Source organism: Microtus ochrogaster, unplaced genomic scaffold (assembly GCF_000317375.1).
Source record: "Microtus ochrogaster isolate Prairie Vole_2 unplaced genomic scaffold, MicOch1.0 UNK62, whole genome shotgun sequence".
NCBI lineage: Eukaryota > Metazoa > Chordata > Mammalia > Rodentia > Cricetidae > Microtus > Microtus ochrogaster.
Window position 1 is genome coordinate 1,224,073 of NW_004949160.1, and position 21,950 is coordinate 1,246,022.

General features: G+C 38.0%; 1 protein-coding gene across 1 annotated transcript in view; it reads right to left on the reverse strand.

Moving 5' to 3' along the window:
* The window catches only part of Exoc6b (exocyst complex component 6B), a 500,761-nt gene that overhangs the window by 176,841 nt on the left and 301,970 nt on the right, over positions 1-21,950 (reverse strand). Inside the window, exon 19 of the mRNA XM_005369834.2 lies at positions 3,477-3,618. Coding sequence (XP_005369891.1) covers positions 3,477-3,618 — 142 coding nt within the window. The remainder of the gene's footprint in view (positions 1-3,476; positions 3,619-21,950) is intronic.

Consider the following 21,950-nt stretch of genomic DNA (forward strand, 5'->3'; position numbering starts at 1 on the left):
ATAATAATAATAATAATAATAATAATAAGCCCTAACCTCTCTGGATATATGGATTGTAAAATGACTATCCTTTACAGCTAATATCCACTTATGAGTGAGTACATAAGATGTCTCTTTCTGAATCTGGGTTACCTCACTCAGATGATTTTTTACTAGATCCATCCATTTGCCTTCATAGTTTCTGATGTCATTGTTTTTAATGGGTAATAATCCACTATGCAAATGTACTACATTTTCTTTATCCATTCTTTGGTTGAGGGGCATATAGGTAGCTTCCAGGTTCCGGCAATTACAAATAAAGCAACTATGAACATAGCTGATAAAGTGTCCTGGTAGTATGATTGAGCATTCTGTGAGAATATGCTGAAGAGTAGTGTTGCTGGACCTTAAGCAGATTAAGCCCAATTTTCTGAGAAACTGCCATACTGATTCAAAAGTGGCTGTACAAGTTTACACTCCTACCAGTAGTGAAGGAGAGTTCCCCTTGTTCTACATCCTCTCCAGCATTAATGGTCATTTGTGTTTTTTTTTAATCTTAGCCATTCTGATAGGTATAAGATAGAATCTCAGAGTTGTTCTGATTTGCATTCCCTCATGGCTAAGGATGTTTAACATTCCTGGTTTGTTTGTTTATTTTTTTAACTGTCATTTTAGATTATTCTGCTGAGAATTTTCTGTTTAGGTCTATACCCCATTTTTTATTTGATTATTTGGTTTGTTGATATCTAGTTTCTTGAGTTCCTTATATATTTTGGAGATCAGCCGTCTGTTGGATGTGGCAGTGGTAAAGATATTTTCTCATTTTGTTATCTGTCATTATGTCCTATTGACAGTGTCTTTTGCCTTATAGAAGCTTTTCAGTTTTATGAGATCCCATTGATTAATTATTGATATTAGTGTTTGTGCTATTGGTATTCTATTCAGGAAGTTGTCTCCTGTGCCAATGCATTCAAGGGGAATCCCCACTTTCTCTTCTATCAAGTTCAGTGTAACGGCATTTATGTTGAAGTATTTGATCCATATAGACTTGAATTTTGTGAAAGGTGATAGATATGGATCTATTTGCATTCTTCTACATGCTAACATCTGGTTATGCCAAAACTAATTGTTGAAGATGCTTTATTTTCTCCATTGTATAATTTTGGCTTTTTTTTTTGTCAAAAATCAAGTGTCCACAGTTTATATTTGGGGCTTCAATTCAATGTGCCTGTTTTTATGCCAATACAATACTGTATTTGTTACTATATCTCTGTAGTAGAGCTTGAAATCAGGGATGGTGATACCTCCAGCAGTTTTTTTTTTATTTTATAGGATTTTTGTAGCTATCTTGGTTTTATTGTTTCTCCATATGAATTTGAGTATTGTTCTTTCAAGGTCTGTAAAGAATTGTGTTGGAATTTTGATAAGTACTTGTTTAATATGATTATTTCTTTTGGTAAAATGGCCATTTTTTGCTATGTTAATCCTACTGATCCATGAGCACAAGAAGTCTTTCCATCTTCTGATATCTTCAATTTCTTTCTTCAAAGACTTGAACTTCTTGTTATACAGGTCTTTCACTTACTTGGTTAGAGTTACCATAAGATATAAATATAAATGGTTTGTGGCTACTATCAAGGGAGTTTTTTCCCTTATTTCACTCTCAGCCCTTTTATCATTTGTAAATAAGAGGGTTACTGATTTTTTTTTCCTATTTAATCTTGTATCCAACTACTTTGCTAAAGGTGTTCATCAGCTTTGGAGTTTCCTGGTAAAATTTTTGGGGTCAATTTTTGGGGGTATACTGTCATCTGCAACCAGCATACTCTGAGATCTTTTTTCATATATATATGTATATATATACATATATATGTATGTATATGTATATATACATGTATATATATGTATATACATGTATATATACATATATATATCCCCTTGATTTCCTTTTGTTGTCTTATTGCTATAGCTATAACTTCAAATACTATATTGAATAGATATAGAGAGAGCAGACAGTCTTGTCTTGATTCTGATTTTAGTGGAATTGCTTTGAGTGTCTTTCTGTTTAATATGGTGTTGACTGTTGATTTGCTATGAGTTGCTTTTCATCATATCTAGGCATGTTCTTTGTATCCTTGATCTCTCTGAGACTTTTATAATAAAAAGGTGCTTTGTCAAAGGCTTTTCCAGCACCTAATGATATGGTCATGTGGTTTTTCTCTTTCAGATGGTTTATATGGTGAATTACATTGACAGATTTTCCATATCTTGAACCATCCCAGAATCTCTGGGATGAAGCCTACTTGATCATGGTGGATGGCCTTTATTATGCATTCTTGGATTCAGTTTGCCAGTATTTTACTGAGTATTCTTGTATCAATGTTCATGAGGGGCATTGGTCAGTAATTCTCTTTCTTTGTTTAGTATTTGAGTGGCTTGGGTATCAGGGCAACTGTGGCCTAAAAAAAAAAATTAGAAGTGCTCCTTCAATTTCTACTTTGTGGAATACTTTGAGGAGTAGTGGTATTTACTTTTCTTTGAAACTCTGGTAAAATTCTGCACTGAAATCATCTGGTCCTGGGCTTTTCTTGCTTGAGAGACTTTTAATGGTTGCTTCTATTTCCTTAGGGGCTATAGATCTCTTTAAATTGTTTATTTGATCTTGACTTAATTTTTTTTTTTTTTGGTTTTTTTTTGAGACAGGGTTTCTCTGTGGCTTTGGAGCCTATCCTGGAACTAGCTCTGTAGACCAGGCTGGTCTCGAACTCACAGAGATCCACCTGCCTCTGCCTCCCGAGTGCTGGGATTAAAGCCGTGCGCCACCATCGCCCGGCTTGACTTAATTTTAGTATGTGGTATCTATCAAGAAATTTGTCTGTTTCTTTTAGATTTTTCCAACTTTTGGAGTACAGGCTTTTGACCAAAACAATGGTAATATCAAATAAACATGTAAACAAGGTATGGGGGAAATCTTAGAGGTCACACTCAAACAATGAACTATAGGCAACTAATGATCTTTGGGAGAAGAATTAGCCTCTCCTCGGGAATGAGCTCTCTTATTGGTTGGTCAGTACAGAACAGGGAGCCTTGAAACCATATATATACCACCAACAAAAACATATTCAGCAGATTATATTTTACATATTTGTATATATGTACATATACGTATGTAACAATAATAAAGAAAAAGAGGCTTTCAACTTGTGAGTTGTAGGGATCATGGCAGGACTTCAAAGGAGGGAAGTTGGGAGAAGCTAGAGAGAGAAAAGGGAGGGGGAAATAGACATAATTTTATTTCAATTTAAAACATATTTTTAAAGCCACCATAAAAAAATAAAAATAAACAAAATGTCCTGTAAGATACTTTTCTCATCCAGGTATTTTTTGACACCATAAGGAACACTGACATGACAGACCTAAAACTTTTTGTTTTTTCTTTACACCAGTGGCAATGTAAGTTTATAAAACAAGGAAGCAAAAAGGGTTCATTGACTTACGTTCACATTCTCTGACATCCAGGTTGAACTGCTGTAATGCTCCCAAAGTGAGCTGCCTTACTTCTGCTTCCAGCAACAATTGCATCAAGGATGTGGCTAAATGCTTGCAAGCTGACATACAAGCTGTCTGGGCTACCTTTCCCTGAAATACAAACATATCAACCAGAAAATCAATGGATTAAAATGAAATGCCATGTAAATCAATTCATTTAGTTGTTTATTATTTAAGACAGTATCTCACTTATCCCAGAATGGCTTTGTACTTGCTATGTAACTAAGGATGACTTTGAATTTCTAATCTTACTGTCTCAACCTCCTAAATGTTAGGTTTGTAGGTATGCACCACCATGCTAAGCTGGGGGTCAAACTTAGGTCTCTGTGCCTTCTAGGCAAGCACCCTACCAACTGTGGGCATCCCCAGATATGAAAGTTTAAATAACTTATTCTGTTCTTCAATTAAGAATTTCTTTAAAGTTCTCCCTATCATAATACTCATAAACCTAACAGCCTTGGAATTAAACAAATGCTAACAGCAATTAATAGTGACTCCAATTCAACCTGTAATTGTAATTAGAACAGTAAGCTATATTTACAAAACCCAACTGTGGAGCCAAGACGAGTATTTTAAAAATTAACACTAGAGAAGCAATATTCAAAAATGAACTGAGAAAGAATATTACAGAGAAAATAAATCTGAAAAAGTCTCTTCCAAGAAAATTCTTTATAAATTCTAGAAATAGTCTCTAGATATAAATCAGTACTTACTGTTTTATGATTTGTCAGTAAACTCAAAACAAAAATGGCCTCCAAAATGTAATTAAAAAGGTGAATTTTATTTTCTTAAAAAAGTTGAGATTTACAAATTAATTCTAAGCTAATTTTAAAAACAGATTTAAAATTAATAATTAACCATCTTTATGAAGGCATTCAAAGCACTAACATTAGAAACACAGTCTGTGCTCCTGGATGACAGCACTAACTGCTGTCCTACTTGGCGGTTGGGGATAAGTGGAGTTTGAACACCTCTCCTCATTGTATGAATCCTGGTAACTACTCACCTTCTGCACATTGGTAGTTTTGTATTTATTACTATTATGTTTGCCTGATCTCATAGATTTTACTTCACATGTGGAAACATGAGCTGCAATTTCCCAAGAATCTCAATGCTCATTTCACACTCCATTCCTCGGATGGCTTCTTCAACACTCAACTACTTCCTTGGACATAGCAGTCACTCTGTCCCAAGCTCTGGCCACCGTCTTCCTAGGACAACAGCACTGCCATTCCTCAGGGTTCAACAACACAAGATTGTGGAGTTCTGATTATCTTCTTTCTCTAGGATTGCCACCCTGCAGTGCACTGTTGCCAACTGTCCAACAGAAAGCATCTAGTCTAGGGCTCAACGTCAAGGCTGGTTCCAGTTATTGTGCCACAATTAATGGTGAGTATCTCATTTTGGGTGGGTATGTGTATGTGTATGTGTGTGTGTGCATGTATCTATGTGTGTAATATACTTATGCTAAATATATACTGATAACTATTTAAGTATAATCTATTTTTTTCCAAAATTTCTGAAGTTTCAATTATTGTCCTCTGGCCCTATCACATCTATAAGAATACCACTGTTATCCTTACTATGCCCAATGTACCTTTGTTCTAGAGAACAAAGAAAGTCCTTTAATTTTTTAATAAATAATAAGACTTTAAAATTATTGTTTTATTTTTAATAAATAATTGTTTATTTTTAATAAATAATATTCAATTATTATTTTTAGTAAATAATAATAATAAATAATAAAATAATCTTTTTATTTTTTAAACACAGGGTTCATGTAGACTAGGCTGACCTCAAACTAGCTATTAACCTGAGGAGTGGTCTTGAATTCCTGATCCTCATGTCTCTACTGCCCACGTACTCACACTTTAGGCAGTGCCAAGAATGAACCCAGGGATTGATGGGTGCTAGGTAAGCATTCTACCAACTGAGCAACATCCCAAATCCACTAAGATTTCTTTTTCTCTACATTCAGCATCAGCAACCTTACCATTATTTACCTACAAAAAATGTTCTATCAATGTACAACATGTCTCTATGACCTTGTAGAATATGGAGTAAGGCATCTTCTCTGGTATGGAGGCATCTTGAGTACAACTTCCTAGAATGATGCTTTTGTACTGCCTTCTCTTCTCTTAAAACACTGAGAGTAGAGAGGCCCACAGTGTGCACGTAGACTCTGTGTAGTCTTATAGGCACTATTAAGAGGTGTAGCTTTGTTGGAGTGGGTATGGCCTTGTTCAGGGAAGCGTGTCACTGTGGGGGCAGGCTGTGAGGTCTCAGATACGCTCAGGCTTCATTCAGTGTGCCACACAGACCACTTCCTGTTTGTTGCCTGCAAGATGTAAGATTCTCAGCTACTTCTCCAGAACCATGTCTATCTGAACACTGCCATAATCCTAGTCATATGCACACATCCCCGCCCCCGTGATGATAATGGACTAAACCTCTAAAACTGTAATCCACCACCTCAATGGAATGTTTTCCTTCATAAGATTGGTCATGGTATCTCTTCCCAGGAACAGAAACCTTAAGACACCTACCCTGAAGATTTGCTGTGGTTTCTTTCTTTGGTTTTCTTATGTTAACACCAACATGTGAATCATCTCAGGACCTGGACCTATCAACTATGCAAACTTTTATTTTAAGTCAGTTTTTCTTCTCAATAGCATTTTAGAAAGTCTTGGTTTGTACGCATGCCTTGCAGGTGAGATACTATACAGTCTCCAGATAAATGTCTCAGCCTCAACAGAGTTTGAAATTTTGCTCTAGCAAGCAGCTAGACCGGCAGATTGTCTTGGTTTTGTTAAACTTGTTTTTAACTTTATTATTATGGGATCTATGCTCATCTTGCCTTTACTCTAGGAGCTTTGTTGTTAGTTCTTATGCATTGCCCTCTGGAATTTCAGCTAAACAGCATAGTTTTCACCAGTTTTCTCCATGGACACAATCCTCTAGGAACCTGTCTGGCAACTTCTGGAATGTCTGCTCAGTTCACAGTCTTCAGCAGCAATTGTCTTCCAATCCTGCACAGTATCTCTCTGCCTGTGTAGCTTAACAACTAGCCAACAACCAAGAGTAACTTAATGAGGTTTGCTGTTTTTTTGAGAGTTCTCTTTTCTCATTTATCTTGTATTCTGCTTATTTAATTATAGTTCTACTGATATAACAAACATTGACTGAAGTACCTCCTTCATTGGACAATGCTATGATTTTATATTTTCTCCAAAATTTACAGTAGTTTGTGACTAGAGAAGATAAGTTCAACTTAGCGTTAAACAACCATACCTCAAAAAAAAAATCTTTATTTTCTTTTTATTTTTTAAATTTTGTTTTAGTCTCTTTTTTCTTTTTTTTTATAAAACTAATTTTATTTTTATTTATTTATTTATTTATTTATTTATTTATTTATTTATTTTTTAAAGATTTATCTATTATGTATACAGCGTTTTCCTTACATATATGCTGCAGACCAGAAGAGGGCACCAGATCTCATTACAGATGGTTGTGAGCCACTATGTGGTTGCTGGGAATTGAACTCAGGACCTCTGGAAGAGCAGTCAGTGCTCTTAACCTCTGAGCCATCTCTCCAGCCCCGTTTTAGTCTCTTTTTAAATACAGATTTTTACCATGCAGCCCAACCTGAACTCAAACTTGCACCAATACTTCTGCCTGGGCCTTTTGAGCAGTAGGATTATAGGTGTACAACATTATACCCAGTAATCGCAGGGTCTCACTATACAGCCCTAGGGTAGTTTGAGTATAATCGGCCTCCACAATCTCATAGGGAGAGGCACTATTAGGAGTTGAGGCTTGTTGGAGGAAGTGTGTCACTGTGGAGGTAGACTTTGAGGTTTCCTACGCTCAGGATACTACCTAGTGTCTCAGTTGACTTCCTGTTGACAGCAAGATGTAGGCCTTTCAACTATTACTTCAGTACCACATTTGCCTGTATACAGCCATGCTCCCTGACATGATGATAAATGACTAAACCTCTGAAACTGTAAGCAAGTCACTTCAATTAAATGTTTTCTTTATAAGAGTTGCCATGGTCATGGTGTCTTTTTACAGCAATAGAAATCCCAACTACGACAAGCAAAGACTGGTCCCCAATTTGTCAGCCTTCTATTCTGCTTCCTGGTTGTTATAGCATGTGTCGCATACCTGGCTCAGAATCTTTTTAATTTACCAATATATATCAAACAAGGCTGGGGGGGGGGTCAATCCTCTAAGAGTCGTTTAAAGAAAGTCTTCATATTTAACAGTTTCCTGTGTCTGAGTACTAAGCACTCAGTACTTTCCATTACCACTTGGCAAACGCTTTTGTTTCATTAAAAAAAAAATTGCATCTTTTGAATTAAAATTGACAATAAAGGATGAGAATTGAAACCATTAATGAGTGCACAAATATAAACATGATCTAAAACACTGATTTTTACCTTTTTCTCCATTTTAGCATGTGCAAACTAAGATTATTTTAATCAGAGTTAAAAAAAAATAAAAACCAGTGCTATGCAGCACAGCTTCTAGCTTGCATTAAGTGCTCAGCAAGTATAATACATTTAAAGGTTTTATTCCTACAGTGCTAAATATGGAAAAGTGGTTTAAAAAGTCATTGGGAATATGTTCTTAAAATGCGTTTTATGAATACAGAATATTTTATTGCTCACGTCTTCTACAGAATCACATGAATTTCTTCTAAACCAAGTAATTCTGTCCACAGAAAGAAGTAAAAGTGCACTTCCTACTGAAGCAAATCAAGGGAAGCATGCAATTAAATGTTAAATTGAGCAGAGTAAATGCTAAGCCCTATCTGATTTTAGAAGAAAGGTTATATGGCTGTAATAGTTACAGAAGCTTCCCAAAACTGACAGGGATCACTGGGTGAGCTTCACCACATTCACGGCACAGCAACTGGACATTTCCTCAACTGCCTTACAAGTCAAAACAAAAGCAACCAAGTATTTTAAAAGGAACAACTACTGCCCTCTGAGCTTCCAGAGTGAACACTCTCGGCAAAGCACAAAAAACTTCCTTTTTCTCTATATAATTCCTGCTCAGGCTACAGGTCAATTTCATTCAGCCTGCCCATTAACACAGAAATGTTTCTGAAGCTATTCAGTCTCTGTCGTGCTTGCCATTTTACCAGATGGCAACCTCAATGCCAACAAATCAGACTCAAATATTAACGAGCAAAAGGTCATGATGAAGTAATCTCCAAAGTTCTACTGGTTCCTGTTCTCTGACCCTATCCAATTCCCCTTGCCCTTTCTCCAAGCCTCTTTCTCCATACATTGGCAATCATGGGTTCATTTTCAAGAGACACCCTCTGGACTGCAGTTTCACTTGAAATATGTTTTAAGTGGAAGACTCCCAGATGCTAGATAGCAACCCAAGGGTGACTAGCAGATACAAGCAGAAAACCCACTAAAACCAAAATCTAATTTGAGTTTTAACTACTAGAACATGGGTAAGGGGAGGAAAATAAGAAAACCCTCTTTGAAACTTTCCAATAAGCTATTTAATAAAGTGACAAAGCAGAGCATATTAAAATATTAACCAAAGCTTCCAGGAAAACCTGTATAATCTCAATTGTTTATTCAAGACCTTTACAAACCTCATAAAAAATTAAGTGGGTTTGGAAAAAAACACACCACAGCCATAGGAAAATGGTTTACAAAACACAATGGTGCCGACGCCTGCCTGTCTGCCAGCCAGTTCCTTTAACTCCAATGCAGGACTTATTACTCAGTTCCTAACTGGTCAGTTCCAACGTAAGAGAACTACTTCTCCTCCCAAACACCTCATTAGCTGCCGTGACTTCTTGCTTTCTTGAGCTAATGCATCCTGTAGGTGTTCTGCTTCTTTATGCTCTGCCAATAACAAATGCTTCATTTCAGAATACTTAAAACCCTGAGGTGATTCTCAGAAGAAACTCATTTAAGAGCTTCTTTGTGAATTTAAGCAGATTTTTAAATAATCTCACTCTGGAAGAACAGCACATGAGCAACATGTCCATTTATGAGAATCCACAGTAAAACAAGACAAGTGTGAAGAGGAGCAAGGTTCTGGCTCCCATCAACTTTGGATCAAATCTTAGCTTTACACTCATTCAACCTTAAGACCACGAATTAATCTTTGGTTGGACACAGATTTCCCAAAAGTAATTGGGGTAACAATGTCAGTCTTAACTGGGTGCAATGAATGAATATGGAATCAGAGCTGGGCAACCTGTAACGGGAAGAGGGGTAGCTACTTTGTTACAAGACACACTTTCAATTAAATATGATCCCCATGGTTTAAGGAAAATTTAAAGTGAAATGGCCTGAATTTCCTAGCAAAATAAAATACTCTACATTTCATAAAAAATGGCTACAGAAAAATTCAACATAAAATGCTAACATAAGCTAGGCCCATCAATAATTAACCTTCTGACACCAAGAAATCTATTCTGAGTTCATTAGACTGTAGGAAACAGATAAATGCAAAAATTACTGCTGGGAAAGGAAAATATTCATATATTAAGAAAATGAGCATATTCTCTCCATTTCTTTCATTTTCCCTTCTGGATTGCTTGAGAAGGGAGTCATGAAGAGGAAACTCCTTTAGGAATTATACAAAGGCTCCAAAACACATTGAGTAGGAAAAAGCCTTATTCACTAGGAATTTAATATCACATAACTCATTAAAGCGCAATGAAACCAACAGCTAGTGAAATAAACACTCGCAATCTATACAGTTAATGGTCACTTCAATGCAACTTTCCTCCAGTACTTCCAAAAGCAGAGATCCAGTAAAAGAGAAAAAGCTTCAAATGTTAAAATGAAGATCAATGAAACCAGAGACAAAGTCAAAAGCTCACTGGAAGAAAATCCCCTTGAACTGTGAGTGTGGAACACGAGGCATGCTCTAAAGCTGTCTACTATTCCTGCACAGTTCCGGACGGCCCTGATTAAAGCACGATGGGCCTATACTGTGCTGTTTCTCCTCTTTCATCAGAGGACCGTTTCATTTACTCCCACTTCTAGACTTCTTTCTTATCTAAACATGCAGAGTTGAAAGGAGAAGGGCAAACCAGTCAAGCATCATTGTTAAAATATTCTGCTAGGACAAAGTCAGCAAAGATCTTCCATGTTTGAGGACACGCAGGGAGGTGTGCTCGATGATCTGACTTTCAACTTCACCAGACGAAGAAGTGCCCAGGATGCTAATGAATCACAGCTCTGGGTGTGTCTGTATCACATCTCTACAGATTAACTAAGGGGTAACTTCCCCAGAATGTAGGTGGCACATCCCAGAGGCTGAGTACTAACTAGGATGAAATTAAAAGAATAAAGGAGGAAGGGGCTGGCAGCAAGCTGGTGAGCAAAGCATTTTCTTCCTTTGCTTCCTGGCTGGCATGATATAAGCACTCTCTCTGGCAGGATGGACAGAAACTTCTCATATCATACACAAAATAAATCTTTTCTTTTGTAACTTGTATGTTTAGATACTCTGTCTTAGTCGTGAAAAACTAACACAGAAGAATAACCAGGGTATAGGACAAAGTACTGCAAGACGAAAGAACAGTCTTTCTAGTTGCAAGGTCTTCAGACCGAACATGGAGCTCCAAGTCTCCTGGTCCACCAGCTCACCCATTTTAGAAGAACATCATTTGATGATACACTTTGAAAGATACACTCAAAAGAGCACAGAACCCAATTAAACACAAGGTTAAGTTTAACAGCTGCCTAAAATGAATGTAGACGTTAGTAATTATTGCTGAAAAACACTTAAGAAAATAATACTTTAATAACGGTATTCTTGAATTAAATACTAGAAAATAGATGAAGTAAATGTGAATAAAAAGGGCAGATAAGACATTTCTATTGAAATACATAAATAATGCTTTTAATGCTTAAATTCAAATTTAAAAAATTCTAGGTTGAAGAATATTTGGGGAGAAATACAAGATTTATGCTTTTTAAAGTTCTAAGTATTGAGGTGGGACATCCTTATGTTTGATGAATAAGGATCATTTTATTGGTTGATGAATAAAGCTTTTTCAGCCAATGGTAGGGCAGAATATAGCCAGGCTGAAAGAGATATAGAAAGAGAAAAGGCAGAGCCAGAGAGACTCCATGAAGTTGCCAAAGGAGACAGATGCTGGATCCTTATCAGTAAGCCACAATCTTGTGCCAATACACAGATTAATAGAAATGGGTTAATTTAAGATGTAAGGGTTAGTTAATGCGAAGCCTGAGATAATAGGCCAAGTAGTGTTGTAATTAATATAGTTTCTATGTGATTATTCGGGTCTGGGAATGAATGAGCACTCTCCACCTACAAAATATATGTAAAAATTAAGCATATTTATCCTATGTAGTAAATATACATTCAGAAAATTTTAAAAGATAGTTTGGAACAATATAGAAAGATGAGAACAAGCAGCTAACTGCAAGTTGTTTAAATAATCTTTACTAAAGACAAAGACAAATCACAAAGCAAGTGGTAAAACTAACACATAAAATAATGGTTAAAAATATAGAAGAAGAAAATAAATGTCATAGGAGAATTGTCATATGTTATCATCTTCACACCTAAGACAGAGTGTTACTTCCTACAAGTATTCTAAAATATAAAAGAACTGCCAAGACCTTCCTACAATATTACAATAATACATTAAAACATGTAAGAAAACCATTGTGTAAATATCAAAACACAAGAAGGCACAATGAGTGCAACAAACCATCACAAAATATACTAAGATTGACACTTCAAGTCAGAAAAGAATAATGGTCAGTGGGGTGGAATTCTACTATAGTAATGTGAACACAGGGATACACACTAGATGCTGCACCCTAGGAGTAGCAAATGGCAATGCTATGAAGCTGGAAGGATGCTCTGTCATTAGCACTTCCTCTCTTTTAATTAAGTAAGCAATTACAGCATTTTCCGATTTCTACTTCATTACACCTGAATCAGCTATGTGTCCCTCCCTCTCAATATAAGCAAGTGAACAAGTACTAAGCTAAACATAAACCAAAAAATTATGGCACAGTAAATAAAACAAAATATCTATGTGATCACAGATCTGAATACGAAAGTTAGAATTATTATAAATTTACAAAAATCATAGAAAAAACTCTACTTGGAGTAAGAAATTATTTCTTATGGCATACATAGTTCAATGACTAATTCAAAATTGATTTAATGGATCTAATAAAATAAAGTTCTCTGTTAATAATTACCTGACTAATAAAATGAAAAGAATAGCCATAAGAAAAATATTTAGATTAAATAATACTGGTTAACAGTATACCATTAATCTTAGAACTCAGCAACAATCCAATTTAAAATGAAGGTGAATATCTAACAGGCATATGACAGAATAACCAAAGAGAACTTAGAAATGCTCCTCACAATCAAGTGTTAGGGAGACAGAAAGCAAACACTCAGAAAAAATACCAGTGTACATTACTGAAATACTCGCTAATTTTTTAAAAAATGGCATAAGTAATGTTTTTAAGAACTTTCCATAGTTGTTTCCCTTATATTCTGCTCTTGAGGAAGTTTAACAGCACAACACCTTTCAAAAAATGTATCAATTTCTTAAAAAGTTGAACACATTTATTTTTGATACAAAATAAAAGTTAAAATAAATGGAACCCAGATACTAGTTTTAAGATCATACAAAATAGAAAACTATATACTATGAGCCCCCAATTTAATGGAATTATATAGACCAGGTTATGTGGTGTGTGCTCATAATCTCATAATATTTGGGTATTTGAGATAGAAGTATCACAAGTTCTGGGCCACCCTGAGCTACATAGCATTCCAAGTCAGCCTGGGCTACACGGAGAGATCCAGGACAATAAGGGCTCTGTTGTCTCCATCTCAAATATAAATAAGCGAATTAAAAAAGACAGCATGTTAGGAAAAATTTTAAAAACCACACTAATATGCCTAAAAAGTATTTTATCAAAGTTACACATATACATGGTCATATAGATAAAGGACATACCAAAAAACCCACATCAGAACAGTTGTGTATGGCATAATCCCAGCACTGAGGAGGTGTAGGCAGTTAGATCAGGAATTCAAGTTAAATCTCAGTCACACAGGAAGATACAGGCCAGCCTGGATTACATGAGGTTCAACAAAACAAACAATAAATAAATCAATGGGAGCGGATGAGGTGGCTCAGCAGGTAAGTACACTTGCTGTGAGACTAGTTACAAATAACACTGCCAGAAGTTACTCTTCTGAACTCCCAGCAGTCATGAGATAAAGTCAGCGAGCCAGATCCATAGTTCCTACTGCCAATGAATTATTGGCAAAAACCAAATGTTTGTGGATGTGTCCAGGTACTTTCCACTGAGGACAAGTCCCAAGCAGTGGTCACACTGTGTGCATGGCACTGCATTGTGTTAAGAAATTCATCTCCAGGGTGCTGAAAGCACACAGCAGTGCTGCACATGTGATTTGCAAATGAGAAACTACTTAAGGTCGGGTGCTTGAACACCCACAGATTCTTATGGCTATGAGGAGAGAAGAGGCTGGAACCAGTCTCCCATGAATACCTAAGGTTGGTGATACACACCACATGATCACAGATTCTCAATTTCATTTCCAGAGACAGTCCTCACAATTCTGATGGGACCTTTCTAAAATACCATCTTCCTTTTATGTAATCATCTAAGATAATAAAATAAGGTTGTCTATATTATCATAATGTTTTTGTGATTTCAGTACTTTAACCTGCCTTTGTGTTTATGATTAAGCCTGTAGCAAGTCTGGATCATTTTAACACAAATAAGCTATTATTTATAGAGAGACTTCTGGGCAATTGTATGAAGTTAAAAGTCAAATTGGCTTGTCAAACAGTACAAAATGTGGGCTAAATGTGAAGGAAATCACACCAACTTCATGCAATTTAGTATAAGACCCATATTAAATACAGATTCACTTAGCAAAACAATAACACTAAAACTGTTAAGTCAATGTTGTTCATTTCAATTTTATTGGCTGTAAATCTTTAAGTCTGTTATAGCTTCATAATTGTACAACTGTCTATTTACTATTTGTATACTTTATATTATTGTATAAGAATACATTTATATGTTGTACATGCCTACTTCATGTTTATACATATATGGGTAATACTACTAAAAATACAAAGTTTAATTAAAATTTTATCTTTTGAAATGTGACATACTGAGCTGATCTAAAACACAGAAATTAAGAATTAGGTATATTATTTTAAATACACACATTGACACAAAAATAAATACATGCTCAAAAGACAGACATTCTTTGGGTGCTAGATATGAGCAAGAAACTAAAAACCCAAGGAGAGCCTAAGTTGGCTTGTCTCCGAGCTAGAAGGACATGACATCAGAACTGTCTAACAGCTGTATACCACACTTATTTTTTTTTTTTTTTTTTTTGGATTTTCGAGACAGGGTTTTTCCGTAGCTTTTGGTTCCTGTCCTGGAACTAGCTTTTATAGACCAGGCTGGCCTCGAACTCACAGAGATATGCCTGCCTCTGCCTCCCGGGTACTGGGATTAAAGGTGTGCGCCTGTATACCACACTTTAATGCCAATGCAGTTCTAGGAACTGGATAGTAAAGAGCCTGACAAGCTGTATTTTCACTGAAAAGAGATCAGAACAAGATGACAAGAAGCTTTGTCTCCTCTGTACAGCTGAGGGTAGTGGAAAGCTGGATCAACCAAAAGAAATTAATTGTTAAGTATGGGTTTGAAGTTGGAACTCATGATGGTCATGCTGTGGAGGAATCCCCAAGCTACACCCCGAATACAGACTGGTGAGACTCCCGAGGGAGCACCAAGTGTAAAGCAGCTACATGGAGGCTGTATCTGAGAATCACGAGTTTTCATGGGGTGTGTGATTGTTCCCAATAAAGATCAGAAAAGTTAAATCTGCCCAAAGAAACAACTGCTCAGGAGAAAACCCTTCCATGGAAAATAAGGAGCATGGAAACCTGGGATAAAGAATTTTTAAAAAGCTCAATGAATACATGCTCATATAACACAAAGGTACTTAAATCATAGTGCAATAATAAAACACTGCAGGGGGAGGGGGAACTTACAGGAAGACATTGTTGCTGAAATTGAAAAAGAATGGGTGACAGCAGTGGTGATGCTGGCTCACACCACCCCTAAGGCTGAGGCAGGAAGACCAGTACAATTTGAGAAAAGTCAGGGCTACAAAACAAGTTCCAGGTTAGACTGAGCTACGGAGTGAGAACCTACATTAGATGATAGATAGATAGATAGATAGATAGATAGATAGATAGATAGATAGATAGATAGATAGATAGATAGATAGATAACATCCCCCTTATCTGTCATGTGTCAGTGAGGGCAAGGGAAAGATGCCCTTCCCCCCTTTGTTCCAGATACCTATGGTGGGCAAAGGAGCTGATCCTCCCCCTTACCAGCTACAGCACTTAGGAAAGTGGACTTTGAACCTTGCCTGGGAAACACAGTAGAGTAGACCCTGTTGGCCCAGGGTAGAAACACAGTAGAGTAGACCCTGTGTGTGAGCCAGTCCTGATGTGAGCAGAGGAGAACTGTCCCCCACCCCTCACCAGCCTATCAACACCTGAGGCAGGTAGAAGGTCCTGAGGCCATAAGAGTAGGAGAGCCCTCCCTGTCCCTCATGAGCTGTAGCACTCTGGAGAATGTTCCCTATAATTCGCCTGGGCAACACAGTAGAGCAGGTCCTGAAGGTGTAGGTGCAGGAGAACCTGAATGATTGGAAGCTTCACCATTAGTTAGGACTCCAACTCCCAGTCTGCCAAGTGCTGACCCCTCCCCTGGGGAGGGTCAGGCCCACTCCCACAGGCTATGTAGGCTCACACCAGGAAGAGGAAGTCATGGTCTCCAGGGTTTACAAGGGTTCCTCTCCCCACCATGCAGTCTCAGTACACCCGAGAGTGCTGCATTTCTTTGACACAGACATTTTAATTTGGTCTAATCTGGTTTAATTTGAGTTATTTGCTTCAGCAGAGAGGCTTTTCTTCAGATTAAACCAAACAAGATATTCATCAGTGTGGCAATAGAAAAGGGCCAGTTCAGGCACCCTCTCCTCAGCTGCCCAAAGAACAAGCTGTGGACATCTCCTTGGACACCTGGGAACCCCTCTAGAGTCAAGTCTCTTGCCAACCCTAAAATGGCTCCCTTAAGATATCTACTTCCCTGCTCCCATATCCACCCTTCCTCCATCCCAACCGTCCCATTCCCCCAAGCTCTCCCCATCTTCCCCTTCTCCCTTCTCTCTCCCCCTCTCCCCTTATCCCCATCCCACCCCCACCCCAAGCTCCCAATTTTTGCCTGGCAATCTTGTCTACTTCCAATATCCAGGAGGATAACTATCTGTTTTTCTTTGGGTTCACCTTCTTATATAGCTTCTCTAGGATCCTGAATTATAGGTTCAATATCCTTTATTTATGGCTAGAATCCACTTATGAGTGAGTACATACCATATTCATCTTTTTGGGTCTGGGTTACCTCACTTAGGATAGTATTTTCTATTTCCATCCATTTGCATGAATATCTTGCATATCACCATAGATACCTTCATCTGGCAATGGATGGAGATAGAGACAGAGACCCATATTGGAACACTAGACTGAGCTCCCAAGGTCCAAATGAGGAGCAGAAGGAGGGAGAACATGAGCAAGGAAGTCAGGACCGCGAGGGGTGCGCCCACACACTGAGTCAGTGGGGCTGATCTATTGGGAGCTCACCAAGGCCAGCTGGACTGGGACTGATGGAGCATATGATCAAACCGGACTCTGATGTGGCTGACAATGAGGGCTGATGAGAAGCCAAGGACAATGGCACTGGGTTTTGATCCTACTGCATGTACTGGCTTTGTGGGAGCCTAGTCTGTTTGGATGCTCACCTTCCTAGACCTGGATGGAGGGGGGAGGACCTTGGACTTCCCACAGGGCAGGGAACCCTGACTGCTCTTTTGGACTGGAGAGGGAGAGGGAAGGGGGAGGGGAGAGGGAAATGGGAGGAGGGCAAGAGGTGGAAATTTTTAATAAAAATAAAAAATAAAAGATTAAACCAAACAGAATGGACCCTGAGGAAAGCCTGAGACCTGGCCCCACCCCTTTGCTCCCCATTGCCTGGGATGAACTAGCCTTGGCAATGCTGGAGAGCTCATCCTGGTGGAAAAGACAGGGAGAGATGGCAGACTGATAGATGCTGCAACCACTGAGACCCAGAACCACTGTTATGTGTTGGTCCACAACAACATCCACCCAATCTGTGATCTGCTGGTGCATAGCGGGGGTGGGGGGGGTGGGGAGATGCTCCTGCAGGATCTCCACAATACAAGGCCGCAAAAGGATGTCAAGACAGAGTCCCAGTGAGGGTCCAGTATCGATGATGTAGCAGAAACCAAGGGCCTTGAACCAGACCAATGATTTTTTGCAATGAGCACCTGCATGTAAAAATGCATAATAAAGGGGTTTACTATGTGACTCACTGTGTCACACTGCAATTTCCATGACAAGATTTTCCCCTTCTTTTTTTCCTCTTAAAATTTATTTATTTGTTTTTGAGATGGGTAGGATTGGGAGGCATGATATGAAAGACATAATGAATAAATAAAAGGAAAGTTAAACAAAATAATAAGAGAAAATAAACATATCAATGGGTCATATATTAATAGAGTAGGCTAAAAGAGAGAGCTGGGGAATTATCTATGAGTCAGAAATATAAAACGTAGCAAGAAAGAAAAAACATTGCCCTCAAAAGTATAGCTAGTAAGACTAACAGAAAAATGCAATGGGCTGAAGATAATAAAATAGTATCTTAAACTGAAGGAAACTGAGAGAGTTCAGAACTCTTACTGCTAACTGGAAGTGAGCAGAGATGTGATATAAACATTCACAGACAAGAGGGATCCACACAGTTCTAGAACAGTGTTCTAGTAACAACTTTGCTTGACACAAATTCTGAAGAGCCCTTAGGTGGCAGTCTTTGTAAGTAACCTCATGAATAACCTCAGCACTTTCACAAAGAGAACACCAACAGCTTGACACCGACACCTGCAAGGAATGACACTGAATAACACAGCACACTATCCTCTTGTCACATGGGAGCTAAGACAGATTTCAAGCGAAGGACAATAATTTCAAGTGTTAGCCCTTACTGTGTTGTTTCTTCCTGTATTAAATCAAGCAGATTTTCTCTTAAATAAAATGGAACTTGTTTTATAAATTATTTAGTTTCTAGCAACTTCTGTACATGGAATTTTCATTTGTAAATTCTTCTGTGCTATATTTCACACTAAACAATAGTAACAAATGGCCTGAGAAGCTCTGACTAGCCCAGAGGAAGAGAGGACCTTGTTCTTAATCAGCAGTAGGTAAGGCTGGCCTTAACTCCTGATAGTCCTACATCTGCCTCCTTAGTGCTGATCTTACATGCATGTGTCACTACTCTCAGATTTTCTATAAAAACATATATATCCAGATTCCCTAAAGCCTGAGCTTCTGGCTTGGAAAGTTCCACTACTTTTCCAGAAGCTTCACTTAGAAAGTAGATAGATAATATTTTTCTGTTATGCAATCTAATTATTTAATTGATCTAGATGATTTAGCTTTCTGAGAGACACACTGTCTTCTTGTTTAAACCTGAACTTAGTCAATTCAAACTCTAAACTCTTTTTTTAAATATAGAAACTATTGATTTTATTGTCCTACTTAACATTTCCGTCTCTTCTTTACTGAGCACACTGAGGATATCAACAAAAATGCTATAAATGAGTAAATCATTAATCAAATAGTCATATATAAAATAAACATATTATTTTTTATATTTTAGCTTCAATTTATGAGATAAAAGGAATTCCAGCCTTCCACTGCCCCTACTTAATAAGTCAATCACTTCCTGAAATCTACTGGGATCCCTACACTGACAGTAAGAAAACTCAAAGGCTCTGCATGGAGTATTAGGCAAATTATTTTCTAAAATCTCATAATAACAACACAAAGTTAAGGAGAAAAAAAAACAGTGAGCAACATGATGCTTTCCAAAACCACACTTGACAAATAACCAGTGGCTTTCTCATCTGTATGAACACTTTATCTAACTGTCCAACTAGTAGATATTCATTAAAAATAGTATAAATACTTACTCACAACCAAACAGGAATTAGTATCAATTTTGAGTGTTGACTCCAGCTAACTGAAGTGACAAGAGAACAAAGATCCCTGCCATATCTACAGAGTGTGGACAGAGACACTCTGTGCAAAGATATTAATATGCTGAGAAAGAAGTTTTTCAGGAGATGGATACTGTGGGACAATGGTCTTGTACCCTGTAAAGAAATGTCACTTGTATTGATTTAATAAAATACGGATTGGCCAGTACCCAGGCAGGACCAGAAAAGGAGAATTCTAGGAAGAAGAAAGTCTTAGTCTGTAGTCTTCACCCACATGCAGAGGAAACAAGATGAAAATGCCTCACTGTTAAAAGGTACCAAGCCACGTGGCTAACACAGACAAGAATTATGGGTTAAGATGTAGTCAGAACCTAAATGCTCCTCAACGGAAGAATGGATAAGGAAAATGAGGTACATTTACACAATGGAGTACTACACAGCAGAAAAAATAATGACATCTTGAATTTTGCAGGAAAATGGATAGAGCTAGAAAACATTATTTTGAGTGAGGTAACCCAGACACAGAAAGACAATTATCACATGTACTCACTCATAGGTGGTTTTTAAACATAAAGCAAAGAAAACCAGCCTACAAACCACAATCCCAGAGAACTTAGACAACAATGAGGATATTAAGAGAGACTTACATAGATCTAATCTAAATGGCAAGTAAAAAAAGACAAGATCTCCTGAGTAAATTGGGAGCATGGGGACCTTGGGGAGGGTTAAAAGGGGAGGGGAGCAGCAGGGAGGGGAGCAGAGATAAATGTAGAGCTCAATAAAAATCAATAAAAAATATGCACAATAACTGTGTACAGAAACTAAGAAACGGAATCCCAAATTCCTAGATTTAACCATGTCAGTGCAATTGTCGGCTGACTAGGACATGAGCAAAGCACTGTCTCCTTTAACCAATACAGAATGACAGCTAAAATGGAAACTTCACACTGGCTTTGGTTTATACATGTGTTGTCCACATGGTACCTTTGCCACCAGTGCCAAATAACAGTGCTCTTGCTTCGCATCTTCCATTAGTAAGGTGCAGGTACCAAAGATACTCTGGAGACTAATCTTTGTAGATTCTATAAACATCACAAAATTTAAGCTGTGATGACTCAGCAGGCATGCAGAGTGACAAACAGCCCCAAGCCTGCCTGGCAGAGGACTTAAGACTTGCTTCATATATTACACATCAGTCACCAGTCATGCTTGAAGCTTCATGATACCTTCAAAGAAGGAAAAGACAGAGCGGAAAGAGCAGTACAATGTCATCAGTATTCTGGGGACTCTCTGGAGTTCTGCCCTACTGTTGGGGTTCTGATGGTCCCTCCTCTTTACTGAGCTTTTAATGCTGCTCTCATGATTCTGATGACCTCTTCCCTGGGCTCCTGAAATTACCAGAAGTCCTGTCCTTTCCCTCCCTGCACCAGAAAAGCTTCTGAGTTCTGGGTCCTACTCACTGTTTACTGCACTGCTCTCCGAGTCCACCCATTTCCAGAAAGTAAAGTAGGGCTCACAAAAGACATTTGTCTGATCTCTCTCCCTTTTCTGGACCTACTAAACTTACCAAACAAACACTCCCTCCCCAATGGGCACCACCCAGTCTTATCCATCCAAGGACCCTCCTTGGTGGACTTGTTCTACACTTATATTTTCTAGGTGTCTCCATTGGTATGTGTGATGGTTTGAAAAGGAATGGCTTCCAAAGGCTCAAATATTTGAATGTTTGATCATGAGGGAGTACCACTATTTGACAGGTATTAGCAGATGTGGCCTTGTTGGAGTAGGTGTGACCTTGTTGAACAAGTGTGTCACTGGGGTGAGCTTTGGGGTTTCAGAAGCCCAAGTGAGGTCCAGGGGCTTTCTCCTGTAGTTGAATATTATTTTAAGGTATGTTACATTCATTTATGCGTTGGAATATTTATTTAGTGATACAAAGAGTTGCTGCATTCTTTTATGCTACATTTGCCTGTCTAAAACACCTGATTGGTCCAATAAAGAGCTGAACAGACAATAGCTAGTTAGGAGAAAGGATAAGCAGGGATGGCAAGCAGAGAGAATAAATAGAAAGAGATCTGGTAAGAAAGGATCCAGGACGCCGGGCAATGGTAGAGCACGCCTTTAATCCCAGCACTTGGGAGGCAGAAGCAGGTGGATCTGTGTGAGTTCGAGACCAGCCTGGTCTACAGAGCTAGTTCCAGGACAGGTTCCAAAGCCACAGAGAAACC